This window comes from Mobula birostris, chromosome 31, assembly GCF_030028105.1.
Source record: "Mobula birostris isolate sMobBir1 chromosome 31, sMobBir1.hap1, whole genome shotgun sequence".
NCBI lineage: Eukaryota > Metazoa > Chordata > Chondrichthyes > Myliobatiformes > Myliobatidae > Mobula > Mobula birostris.
Genome location: NC_092400.1, coordinates 28088200 through 28101803, shown reverse-complemented (window position 1 = coordinate 28101803; position 13604 = coordinate 28088200). Strand labels below are relative to the sequence as shown.

General features: G+C 43.0%; 1 protein-coding gene across 3 annotated transcripts in view; it reads left to right on the top strand.

Moving 5' to 3' along the window:
* ttc28 (tetratricopeptide repeat domain 28) overlaps window positions 1-13604 on the top strand; it is a 945172-nt gene that overhangs the window by 791828 nt on the left and 139740 nt on the right. For 2 of the 3 annotated variants that reach the window (XM_072248020.1, XM_072248022.1), the window contains one exon: window positions 2077-2220. In XM_072248020.1, the coding sequence (XP_072104121.1) occupies window positions 2077-2220 (144 nt within the window). The remainder of the gene's footprint in view (window positions 1-2076; window positions 2221-13604) is intronic. The other variant, XM_072248021.1, reaches the window with a different exon arrangement.

Genomic DNA, 13604 nt, shown 5'->3' with positions numbered 1-13604 from the left:
AGGCAGAATTGGTAGCTAAAAATTCCCAGCTTCTTTTTATTTATGGTTTATTATGATTTTATTGCACTTCTTTAATGTTGATGCCACATTGATCGAGGAAATATTGGGCCAAGTAATCAAACACTAGGTTAATAAGGTAGTATTTCAGGATTATCACAAAAGGAGGAACAGATGTTGAAGAGTATTTTGAAAGAGATTTTGCAATCTAGGGATTTGTCTGCTTCAAGTCATTAGCAGTGCAATGAAATTAAGGATGCTCCGGAGATCAGGAGCACAGGAATTTTGGAGTGTTGTCAGGTATTCAGTTTGTTTGAAAATAGTAATAAGAATTTTTTGGGTGGCAGGTTGGAGCTATGTCTCTAACAAAGGAGATGTAAAGCACTCCTTCCATCCGGTCGCCTGCAGGTCACCCTTGGGCAAGGTGCGCACCTGCTTAGCCCCCAATCAGGGTCACATTAAGCCAACAGTGGATGGTTGTAGGAGCAGCTGGTGCTTATCACAAGTCCTGGTTATGTGACCATTCCTGAAGAGTATTGATAATGGCTGGGGTCACCCGTCTTGTAAAGACGCTGCCCAGAAGAAAGCAATGGCAAAGCACTTTTTTAGGAAAATTTGCCAAGAACAATCATGGTCATGGAAAGACCGTGATTGCCCACGTTCTACGACACAGCTAATAATGATGATGATGAATAATAAACTTAAAATTGGATGTTGCTTCATCTCAGAGCAAATGCAGATCTGTAAGTGTAGGCGTAATAGGGCAAGGTGTCTTACTGCATTTTAATGGCATGAGTAGGAAAGTTTTGATGATCCTAAGTTTTGGGACACCATGCTGTGGCATGACAATTCAGAGGTGTGAAGCAGTTAAGTGCATGTAAAGAATTCCTTCAGCACACAGAGTGGATGTGAAGATGTTTCCTTCAGTGGGGAGTCTAGGATCAGAGGCCACAGCCTCAGAATAGAGGGACGTCTATTTAGAACAGAGATGTGGAGAAATCTCTTTAGCCAGAAAGTGGTGAATCTGTGGAATTTGTTGCAACAGGTGGCGATGGAGGCCAGGTCACTGGGTGCATTGAAGGCAGAGGTTGATAGGTTCTTGAAGGTTGAGAGAGGAATGGATCAGCCAGGATGAAATGGCAGATCAGACTTGATGGGCCATATGGCCTAATTCTGCTCCTATGTCTTATGGTCTTTTAGCAGCTGTGCAGGGGCAGTTAGCTGAAATTGGGAAGAGAGGAATAATTGGTCATAGTAATGAAGGTGATATGAGGTCAGAAGCCCATTTTGTGATCAATTAATGACAACAGATCTGGAAGCAGTTTGATTCAGTTTAAGACAGTTGTGAGGGAAAGCATGGAGACTATGCTTGAGAATTGAACTTAAAACACAGCACAGTTACGCCCTTCCCAACATTTGATGAAATATATACAAGTTGAAAACTCCCTAATAGCTTATAAAATTATGTGAGGCATAGGTAGAGTAGATAGCCAGTATTTTTTTCCTCCGGATACTAGGGAGTGTGCATTCAGGGTGAAAATGAGGAGAATATGTTGCCAGGGATGTTGGTGACGAAGGCAGATACGATAGAAGTGCTTAAGAGGGTTTTAGATAGGCACGGCAATATAGAGATATGGACCATGTACAGCCAGAAGGGATTACAGCTGCAATACATTAATTCAGCACCACATTGTGGGCCGAAGGGCCTGTTTCTGTGCTGTACTGTTAATGTTCTTTTTATTTGGAAGAGTGTTCAGTTTGTGCAGCCTGACGGTTAAGAGATATTGGGGGGTGTCAAAAGAGATGGCGATGAATGATATTACCTGTCATTGATGTGAATATTGAAATTAATGCTGTGTTCCACAGCTCACTCTAACCTTGCAGCTAAGAAGGCAGTAATTCTTCTATTTAAAAATGCTAAATGAACACTCAGATCACATAAATTTTGCTCATCAATCCTTTTACTTAGACAGGTTTATTGTTGTAAGCAAGATTTATATCTTTCAATTTTGCAAAAAAGGGATTTCAGAAGCGGTTGTGTTGCGACCTGCTTATGCAGTGTGGGTATCTCTGTTTCAGTAGGATGTGCTCGAACAGCGAAACAGAGAGCGAGGCTGGAGATCTTCTTGATCAGCAGTTCGAAGAGATAAACAATAAACTGACATCCATTACTGATCCAACAGGATTCCTCAGAATGGTCAGCAGGAACAACCTCTTCAATAGGTAAGGACGGTTTTCTATGTATTTTCTTAAAATTGCAGCATTGCTGCATATTGTTTATAATTTACTGGCTATACAGTTGTAATTTACTGATAAAATACATTGCATTATGTTTTGCAAAGAGGCTTCTGCAATGAAATAAGTGATTTGTACGGAGTGTTAACACATTCAGGTAGAGGGGTGGATAGATGTCTCTACCAAAGGAGGTGTAAAGCAGTCCTTCCCTCTGCTGGCCTGCCCCCCCATTAGAGTCCCATGAAGCCATGGAAGCCAGTGGTGGATGGTCGTATGAGCAGCTGGTGCATGGCAGAAGTCCTAGATATGCGACCACTGACGCTAGGCCGACAATCTTTGAAGAGTATTGATAATGGCTGGGGTCACCCCTCTTGTAAAGGCACTGCCCAGAAGGTGGCAATGGCAAACCACTTCTGTAGAAAAATTTGCCAAGAACAATCATGGTCATGAATAAGATCATGATCTCCTACGTCATGTGACATGGCACATAATGATAACGATGATTAATACCATGAGATGTACATCGGTATAGACGTTGCTGTTGCTTATTCTTCTGCTTTTCTCCATATAATTTAAATACAAAACTTTCCTCATCATCCAAACCTACAGCCTGACTTCATTGTCAATGAAAGCTGTGGTTCCTGGATTCCCATCAGTTGCTCTGCCTGTCTGCAGATGATTACTTTCCATGGCATTTTTTAAAATTTTAAATGATTGGTTTGATTTTTTTTTAACCAAAAGTGAGGCACCAATCTCTACTGCAAAACTTGTGTTTCTTCCCAGTTTTCTATTGCTTGTGTGTCCTTGACAATTTTGTAGATTTATCATGGTTTTGCTGTTCATGCGTGGCATTTTTCCTTGAGGGTCATATTCTGCACTCACATTCTGTCCTGTTAAATTACTAATTACTTTGAATTGAAGCTCCGTGGTTGCAGTTGCGTGTCAGATCATCAGAACTCACCTCTTTCTTTTTCTAAGGTCAGATTAGGTTCTTGAAGCAATCTTTTTCAGCAGTTCCATACATACCTCCCTCAAATTATTTCTCCCAGTATGAAAATCACTTCCTTTCGTGAGTTTGCACACTGCTGTTCTGCATTAATCATGTGACTCACCAGACTATTACCTTCTATTGTTTTTACACTTCTCAAGCAGCTGATATTACCTAGAGAAATTCCCCAGCACGTACCCTATCTTGGATACATTCAGTGGCCACTTAGTTAGGTACACCTGTACACCAATGCAAATATCTAATCAGCCAATCAGGTGGCAGCAACTCTATGCAGAAAAGCAAGCAGACGTAGTCAAAAGGTTCAATTGTTGTTCATAAAGAACATCAGAATGAGGAGGAAATGTGATCTAAGTGACTTTGACCATGGAATAATCGTTGGTGCCGGATAGGGTGGTTTGAGTATCTGAGAAACTGCTGACCTCCTGGGATTTTCACACACAGCAGCCTCTAGAGTTTACAGAGAATGGTGCGAGAAACAAAAAGCATTCGGTGAGTAGCAGTTCTGTGGGCGAAAATGCCTTGTGAGTGAGAAACAGACGTGAATGGCCAGACTCATTCAAGCTGACAGGAAGACGACGTTAAGGCAAATAACCACATGTTATTCTGCACACTGTAGTGTGCAGAAGAGCATCTCTGAACACACAACATGTCGAACTTGGAAGTGGACGGTATGCAGCAGCAGACGACCGTGAACGTAAACTCAGTGGCCACTTTATTAAGTACAGATCATCTATCCCCTCTTTTACCCAGGCAGTCCTTGCACACACCTCTATCCCTCTCATAGACTTGTTCTGTCTGCTGCTCCAGCTTGTATCTATTCCTCTTTAATAATAAGCATCGCCAAGTTTATTGCAAAGAAAATTTAATTTTTATTTCATGCAAACTAAGGTTTGTTCGTTCATTATGTGCCGTGTCGTATGACATTTATGATCATGGTCTTCCCATGACCATGATTGTTCTTGGCAGATTTTTCTACAGAAGTGGTTTGCCATTGACTTCTTCTGGGCAGTGTCTTTACCAGATGGGTGACCCCAGCCATTATCAATACTCTTCAAAGATTGTCTGCCTACGTCAGTGGTCACAGAACCAGGACTTGTGATATGCACCAAATGCTCATAGGACCATCCACCACCTGCTCCCAAGACTTCACATGACCCTGATTGAGGTGTGGGGGCTGTAGGTAGGTGCTGCACCTTGTCCAAAGGTGACCTGCAGGCTAGTGGAAGCAAGGAGCGCCTTACACCTCCTTTGGTAGAGACATATCTCCACCCTACCACCCAAAAAGGTAGCTCTATAAAACGCAGGAGATATGCACTATAGAAACTGATCTGTTTGCTGTTCACAGAGGTACCCCCAAAAATTCTATGGAAGAATGAAAATACATAAACACACTCATGTGATCTCACTAGCAGAACCATAGATCTCCTTACATATCCACGTGTCCTTAGTCAATTGTGAGGTGGTGGTTGCTTCTACTTTTTTATTTATTTATTAATTTATGGGTTGTGGGCATTGCTAGCTAAGCCAGCATTTATTGCCCATCCCTAGTTGTCCTTGAGAAGGTGGTGATGAGCTGCCTTTTTGAACTGCTGCAGTCCCTGAGGTGCAGATACACCCACAGTGCTGTTAGGGAGGGAATTCCATGATTGTGACCCATTGACAATGAAGGAGCAGCAGTATGTTTCCAAGTCAGGACGGTGAGTGACTTGGAGGGGGATTCCCAAATGGTGGTGTTCCCAGATATCTGCTGTTCTCGTCCTTCTAGATGGTAGTGGTTGTGCGTCTGGAAGGTGCTGCCTTCGGAACTTTGGTGTGTTGTTGCAGTGCATCTTGTAGATAGTACACACTGCTGTGACTGTTCGTCGATGGTGGAGGGATTGGATGCTGTGGAAGGGGTACCAATCAAATGGGCTGCCTTGTACTGGATGGTGTCAAGCTTCTTGAGTGTTGATGGAGCTGCACTCCAACAGGCGAGTGGCGAGTATTCTGTTACACACTGCAGGATTCCTAGCCTTTGACCTGCTCTGGTAGCCATGGTGTTTATATGACTAGACCAGTTCAGTTTCCTGTCAGTGGTAACGCCCAGTAGGGGATTCAGTGATGGTGATGCCACTGAGCGTAAAAGGGAGTCACTTACACCCTTGCCTGGTGCCTTTGGTCACAAAATGAAGGAATTCGTTGCCTGTCTCCGGTGTGAGTTACATCATCTCTTGAGTCACCTAAACCAAGGGAAAGGGAGCAAATGTTGGCCTGAATCATGAAGGAATGTTGGAGAGAGCTGTGCAAATATTGTGTGTGTCATGCATCAGCTGTGCAGAGTTTATCTGGCTATAAATAAACAGATTTGAAAGGAAGCATGACGATTAAGCGAGAGTACACTATATCTGCTTGGCTGGTACAATATCACTTTGGCCCATTTTCTAATTGCACGTATAATAGTTTGCAGGACATTTAAACTTTCTCAGCTTGAGATTGCTGCACCAACTCTATTAACATAGAACATTGAACAGCTTATCACAGTACAGGCCTTTCAGCCCACGATGTTGTGCTGACCACTTAACCTATTCCAAGATAAATCTAACTCTTCCCTCACGCAGAGCCCTTCATTTTTCTTTCGTCTATGTTCCTATCTGAACATCTCTTAAATGTCCCCGCCTCCACCGCCGCCTTCACTGATAGTGCATTCCATGCACTAACCACTCTCTATGGAAAATCCTAGCTGGCCAGTGGTGGTGTGGCTTCAGCACCAGACTTCAAGGTGAGTGGTCCTGAGTTTGAATCCGGCCGGCTTCTTGCACGCTTTCCATCCATGCTGGGTTGAGCGTTGAGCTAGCAACTCGACCTCGTAAAAAAACTGTCAGATGCTAGGGAAACAGCAAAAATACCGTCCAATGCACCACGAGGTGAGGAAAGGAGCAACAAGTGTAAAATCCTACCTCTGGCTATCCACCAGCACACTGTTGCAAACATCTTAAAATTATGCTTTCTCATATTACCCATTGCCATTCATGAAAAAGGGTGTGGGTGTCCCCCTAACCTGTACCTCTTATCATCTTAGAATCATAGAAAATGACAGCCTGTTTTTCCAACTGGTCCAGATCCTTCTGCAATCTTTGATAGTCTACCTCACTGCCCACTACACCCTCAACCTTGGTGTCATCCACAGACTTGCTGATCCAGTTAACCACATTATCATCCTGATCATTGATGTAGATGACATGCAAGAATGGACCCAGCACTGAGCCCTGTGGCACACCACTGGTCACAGGCTTCAGTCAGAGAGACATCCATCTATAAGACCATAAGACATAGGAGTAGAATTAGGCCATTCAGCCCATTGAGTCTGCTCCCCCATTCCATCATAGCTGATCCTGGATCCCACTCAACCCTATGCACCTGCCTTCTCGTCATATCCTTTGATGCCCTGACTGGTCAGGAAACAATCAACTTCCACCTTAAATATATGCACAGATTTGGCCTCCACCGCAGTCTGTGGCAGAACATTCCACAGATTAGCTACCCCCTGGCCAAAAAAATTCCTCCTTACCTCCGTTCTAAAAGGTCGGCCTTCAATTGTAACCTCTAGTTCTGGATGTCCCCACCACAGGAAACGTCGTCACACCCACCCTCTCTAGTCCTTTCAACATTCGGTAGGTTTCAATTAGATCCCCACACATTCCAATGAGTACAGGCTCAAAGCTGCCTAATGCTCCTCATATGTTAACCCCTTCATTCCTGGAATCTTTCTCGTGAACCTCCTCTGGACTCTCTCCAATGACAACATATCCTTTCTGATATATCGGGCCCGATATCTACCACCACTCTCTGGCTTCTCCCACAAAACCAGTATCTCATTCAATCTTATACACCTCCTATCAAGTTACCTCTCATCCTCCCTCACTCTGAAGTGAACAATTGCAAGCCTCCTCATCGAAAGCAATGCTAACCGTGCTGCCAGCGTTTGGAGTACGTGAGTGTCACTTCAATGTTCAGTCTAGGTTCTACAGTGTATAATTACTCGATAAAGGAGCAGGTAAAGAAATTTCAAATGTCAGTTTATTTGTTGCCACAACAGCAAAGCTTGTGTGTGTTTTATTTTTTGCATGACTTTTCTTTTGCTCACTATTTTGAAAGCGCTGTGTATGTTTTGCACATTGATTCCAAAGGAATGCAGATTCATTCAGCCGTATTCCTCTATGGTTGAATAATAATTCAGCTTGAATTTGAACTTGAATAATGTTCCTTTGCAATAAATTGGACAAGGTAATGAAGTAAAATTGGATAAAAACTTCTCAATATTTGATAAGCCCTTAGAATAATCTTGCATCTGGTTATGAACATGGAATTTGTAGCATCCATGATATGAAAATTTCTGATTCTGATTCTAAAGTGCAGGGAACAAAATAAGTATCAGTAATTAATCAGAGAACCATTAAGGCATTTCAGAACAACTGTGCCTTCCTAAAACAGCAAATATCACCCCATTCTTTCCCTGGCAGTCTATATATTCAACGTACAGTTTCCCAGCCCACTTTGTTGTACATCTGCTCATATTGTTTTGTAAAATTATTGAGACAGACAATGCAGAAACAGGCCCTACATGGACACTGATTCCACATCAGTCATCAAGCACCCATTTACACTAAACCAGGGGTTCCACAGACCCCTTGGTTATTTGTAAGGATCCATGACATAAAAGAGGTTGGGAATGCCTGCTTTAAACCTACATTATGTTCATTTTCTTTTCTCCCCTTGTTCCCATCAATATCCTCTAGATAATCCACTACTCACGTGCCCACCAGATCAGCAACATCCTTATATTCTACAAATCATTCATTGTCGCCATTATCTGCCATGACATAGGCGATCACAGTCTTTCTGTGACCATGTTTGCTCTTGCCAAATTTTTCTACAGAAGTGGTATGCCATTGCCTTCTTCTGGGCTGTGTTTTTAAAAGACAGGTGACCCCAGCCATTATTAATACTCTTCAGACATTGCCTGGTGTCAGTGGTTGCATAAACAGGACTTGCGATATGGAGCAGCTGCTCATATGACCATCCACCACTTGCTCCCATGGTTCATATGACCCTGATCGGGCTGCTAAGCGGGTGCTACAGCATTTGTAGGGTGACCTGCAGGCTAGCAGAGGGAAGGAGTGCCTTATACCTCCTTTGGTAGAGATGTATCTTCACCCAGCCACCCATACAAATTTTTATTGCGGAAGAATACTCCATGGACTGGACATAGGATTGTCTTGTAAACAAACTGGCTCATCTCTGTTTATTTGTAGCCAGCAGACTCCATGGAATTGGAAGTAACCTGATTACATGGGCTGGTATTTTTCAGGGAAGGGAGATCTGGATCAGGGATAAAGAGTTATCTGAATGAAGAAATATGACAAATGTTGTTTACCAAGGGATCAGCACTGAGTTCTCAATCTTCTAGCATTTCAGAATAAATTGAATGAATGAAGATTGTTGTTTGGAGATTACACTAAGGAGGCAAGACAATTTGACAGTTTGAGACAGGAACTTGTTAAGAGATTTAGATTGGTTGAGTGAAAGAACAGAACTGCAGTGGAAATTCATTGTGGGAAAGTGTGAAACCATCTGGTTTATATTTAAGGAAGAAATGGAAATACTGGTAGCATATGCCAATGAGTTTTAGTGGAAAAGGATGCGCGTGTTTTTTTTTACAAAGTTAATAATTTTGTACATGTACAGATAGTCATATAACCATATAATAGAAAAGAAACTTTAAATAGGCAATGTAATGGAATTTGAAAAAAATCTGGCAGAAATCTGAATTAGAACAGAAAATGCTGGAAACACTCGGCAGGCCAAGCAGCATCTGTGGTGAGAGAATCAGCTACTATCTCAGTTTGAAGTTCCTTCCTCAGAAATGGGAACAATAGACACAAGAAATTCTGCAGATGCTGGAAATCCAGAGCAACACACACAAAATGCAGGAGGAACTCAGCAGGCCAGGCAGCATCTATGGAGATAAATAAACAGTTGAGGTTTTGGGCCAAGACCCTTCATCAGGGCTGGAAAGAATGAGGGAAGATGCCAGAATAAAAACGTGGTTGAAAGGAAGGAGGATTGCCAGAAGGTGAACGGTGAAGCCAGGTGGGTAGGAAAGATAAAAGGCTGGAGAAGAAGGAATCTGATCAGAGAGGAGAGCGGACCATAGGAGAAGGGAAGGAGGAGGGGACCCAGGGGGAGGTGATGGGCAGGTAAGAAGAGGTAAGAGGCCAGAGTGGGGGATAAGGAAGAGGGAGAGGGACAGAAACATTAATGGAAAAATCAATATTCATGCCATCAGGTTGGAGGCTACCCAGACGGAATATAAGGTGTTGCTGTTCCACACTGAGGGTGGCTTCATTTTGGCGCAAGAGGAGGCCATGGACTGATATGTCAGAATGGAAATGGGAATTGGAATTAAAATGTTTGGCCACCAGGAAGTTCCACTTTTGGCGGATGGAGCATAGCCTATCCATCGGCACTCAGTCACCTGTCGGCGATTTCCCTCTTTCCATCTTCCCCTGCAACTTGTTTTTCCCTTCTTCCCAGTTCAGATAAAGGGCCTTTGGCTTGAAGCATAAACTCTGCTTCCTTTTCTGCAAATATTCCCTCACCTGCTGAGTGCTTCTAGAATGTGTTGATTTATTCTTAGTCCACTGAATATTGGCCTTTACTTCAAGGTGATTGAGTTTCAAAAGTGATGTTTCACTTGAGTCCTAGAGCTATAGAAAAGTACAGCAGAGAAGTAGGCCTTTTGGCCCATCTAGGCGATGCCAAATCATTTAAACCGCCTACTCCCATCGATCCACACCAAGACCATAGCCCTCCATCCATGTACCTATCCAAACTTCTCTTTAATGTTGAAATTGAGCTTGCATGCACCACTTGTACTGGCACCTTGTTCCACACTCTCACAACCCTCTGAGTGAAGAAGTTTCCCCTCACGTTTCCCTAATCTTTTCACTTTTCTCCCTTAACCCATAACTTCCAGTTGTGGTCCCACCCAACCTCAGTGGAAAAACCCTGTTTACCTTTAGCCTATCTATACCCTTCATAATTGTTCAGTAATTTGGCAAGGCTCCATCTGGAGGTCTGTATACTGCTTCAGTCACCTCCTGCATGCGAAGATGATTTGGTGTTGAAAGATTCTCCAGGATGGCACAGGGATAGGTCACAATATATTTGGCTTGTTTGCATTTAAGGTGCCAGGGTTAACTCCATGGAGGTGCTAAACATAATAAAGTGACTCAGTGGAGAAAATGGAGAATTATTTCCCCAGAAGTAGGAATCCAGAAGGACTGTTACATAAATCAATTTCACTCTCATTTCTAAATCAAAACTACTCTAGGATTTGAGCACTCAGCCACCTAATAGTTGACAGACCCAAGGCAAATAAAGTCTGCCTGCTGAGGTGCCTGATTAGTGGATGTACGGTGTCCTGTGGCATTAATTAAAAAATCTTACCATTAAAAGCGGTGAATTTCTCCCTTAATATTTCTTCCCTTAATCAACGTTACCAAAAGGAGATTAACTCGTAATTCATCTTATTATCTTATGGAAGTGGGCTGTCGCAATGAATTACTGCACTTCAAATATAACAAATTGGTTGTAAAGAACTTCAGGGTGTTGAGGTTGTGATAAGCCACAATACAAATGGTCTTTCTTCTTTTTCTATATCTTCCTCAAGACCTTGCATTGTGATTCCAGGGACATAAGGACTTCTGTTGTAAGGCCTGCTCATACCACAGTGTCCATTTCTGTGCAGACCTGCCCTTATGAAGCCTTGGGCACTGTACCATACCGTGTTAAAGCTATTGGCCTCAAGTGACTGGATTTAGCTGGCAAACAACATTAGCTTTTCCTTGTCCATCCTCTTTGACTCACTTTATGCTTCCATATCCTTCATTCTGTATGCTGCCGTAGATATGAGGTGATTATGATATTCCAGAAAGTCCATGGTTGTCCATTTGCTGAATGACAAAATTTCCTCATGCTCCTTCTATAAACTACACTTTAGTCTTAATCTTGTTGCATTTTTCTCTCTATGAAGTTAAAGTTTAGTCTATGGCTGTGTAGGTAGTTATTCAACATGGAAATGTTATATGATGATGGTACCAGTCACAGAGTGACGGGGTATAGGTATGTCTCTGCCAAAGGAAATGTAAGGCGCTCCTTCCCGCCGCTTGCCTAGAGGCCAACCTTGGGCAAGGTGTAGGGATGGGAAATGGAGGAGGAGGGGGAGGGGTTGAGGTGCGTTACCAGAAGTTTGAGAAATCAGTGTTCATGCCATCAGGTTGGAGGCTACCCAAATGGAATATAAGTGTGGCCTCATCACGACAGTGGAGGAGGCCATGGATGGACATATTGGAATGGGAATGGGAAGTGGAATTAAAATGGGTGGCCACTGGGAGATCCTGCTTGTTCTGGTGGATGGAGCATAGATGCTCGGCGAAGCGGTCTCCCAATCTACGTTGAGTCTCACCTATGTACAGGGGGCTGCACTGGGAGCACCGAGCACAGTAAGTGACCCCAACTGACTCACAGGTGAAGTGTCCCCTCGCCTGGAAGGCCTGTTTAGGGCCATGGATGGTAGTGAGGGAAGAGGTGTAGCGCTTGTTCTGCTTGCAAGGTTAAGTGCCAGGAGGAAGATCAGTGGAGAGGGACGAATGGACAAAGGAGTGGTGTAGGGAGCGATCCCTGCGGAAAGCAGAAAGTGGGGGGCGGAGGGAAAGACGTGCTTGGTGGTGGGATCCCGTTGAAGGTGGCGGAAGTTTCGGAGAATTATCTGCTGGACCTGCGTGAAGTGGAAGAGATGCGGTTGAAGGCAGTGTTGATGGTGAAGGAAGGGAAGCCCCTTCTTTTGAAAAAGGAGGGCATCTCCATTGTTCTAGAATGAAGAGTCTCATCCTGAGAGCAGGTGCAGTGGAGATGGAGGAATTGAGAAAAGGGAATGGCATTTTTACAAGTAGTAGGGTGGGACGAGGTGTAGTCTAGGTGTGGTCTGAACAAGCAGGAAAAATTTACCAAGAACAATCATGGTTGCAGGAATGCATCTATTCTCTATTTGCATTGTATTCTGTGTTGAGATTTCATTATGTTTATTTTGGTAGCTAGGCACCTGGGTGGGGGCGTGGTAAAAGCAAAGATTTTAATTATGTATTTATGTTTTGTTGTGGGCAGTTTAGAGCTGGGGATCGTTAGGTGTCTTATCTTTTGTTAACCGGTTATCACTTAAGTCCGTTTAAGTGCGTTTAGTATCACTAGTTTTAGCTTCATAAGTTTCATCGCTTCAAGATTGTATGTTTTGCTGGTTGCTAATAAAGGACCAAACACATTTCTTTGACGTTTTCAAAGATTATTGTTGGATTGATTGGAGGGCGCATCATAGAAGATAACAACCCGTATGGGGACAGCAGTGGCATTGTTCTGTTTGAGTTGCCGCCGCAATGGTCATGCTTACATTATAGGACATGACGCACAATGAACAGGTGAACTAGCCACAAGATCAGACAAAGAAGCAGGTTTTATTACCCTTCACTGTCTCAAAGGTCTGCCCCCCCACCCCACAAATTCATTCCAAAGATTTTACTATTTGGGATTTGTTCTACAAATGTGGTTAACTAGTTCTACTATTTCGAGACATGTAAGGCCATTATTTCTGTTGGTTGAAGATGTTCTCCAAGTTCAGGTATTAAGTATGCGCAGAATATTGACCATTCGTTTCAGTATACACTGTGTGCTTTATTTGAGCACAGAATTCACTGGCACCTCTCACATTAGTGAACCACATTGGATTTATAATGAGGTATATAAAGGTCGGAATATGCATTCCTACCGGTGTTGTATTCAAACGAATTTATGCTCGGCCCTATTTCTTACATGTCAGTACTGCATTTGTTAATGTCTTTTGCATGTTTATTTGAATAAGATTAGACTTTGGCAGGGCAGATTTCCTTTTAGCAGGTGCACAGAATCACAGAAGTTAACAGCATAAGAGAGAGCCAACTGGCTACCAAAAGGTTCTGGCTTCTTGCTAAAGAATGCATATGCTGGCCACGCAGAATTGTAGTTGGACCAACTTTGCAGAATATGTGAGTGGTTATTGATTTCCCATGGTGATGGCATTGATTCTTTTCAGTAATTTTGTTCACAACAGCCGCAGTAGGTATTTTCAGAAGGAGGATATTCTGTAATCTCTTTACAATGGCTACAGTAGGTACTTTCAGGAGGGGAATATTCTGTACTCTCTTTACAATAGCTACAGTAGGTACTTTCAGGAGGGGGATATTCTGTACTCTCTTTACAATGGCTACAGTAGGTACTTTCAGGAGGAGGATAT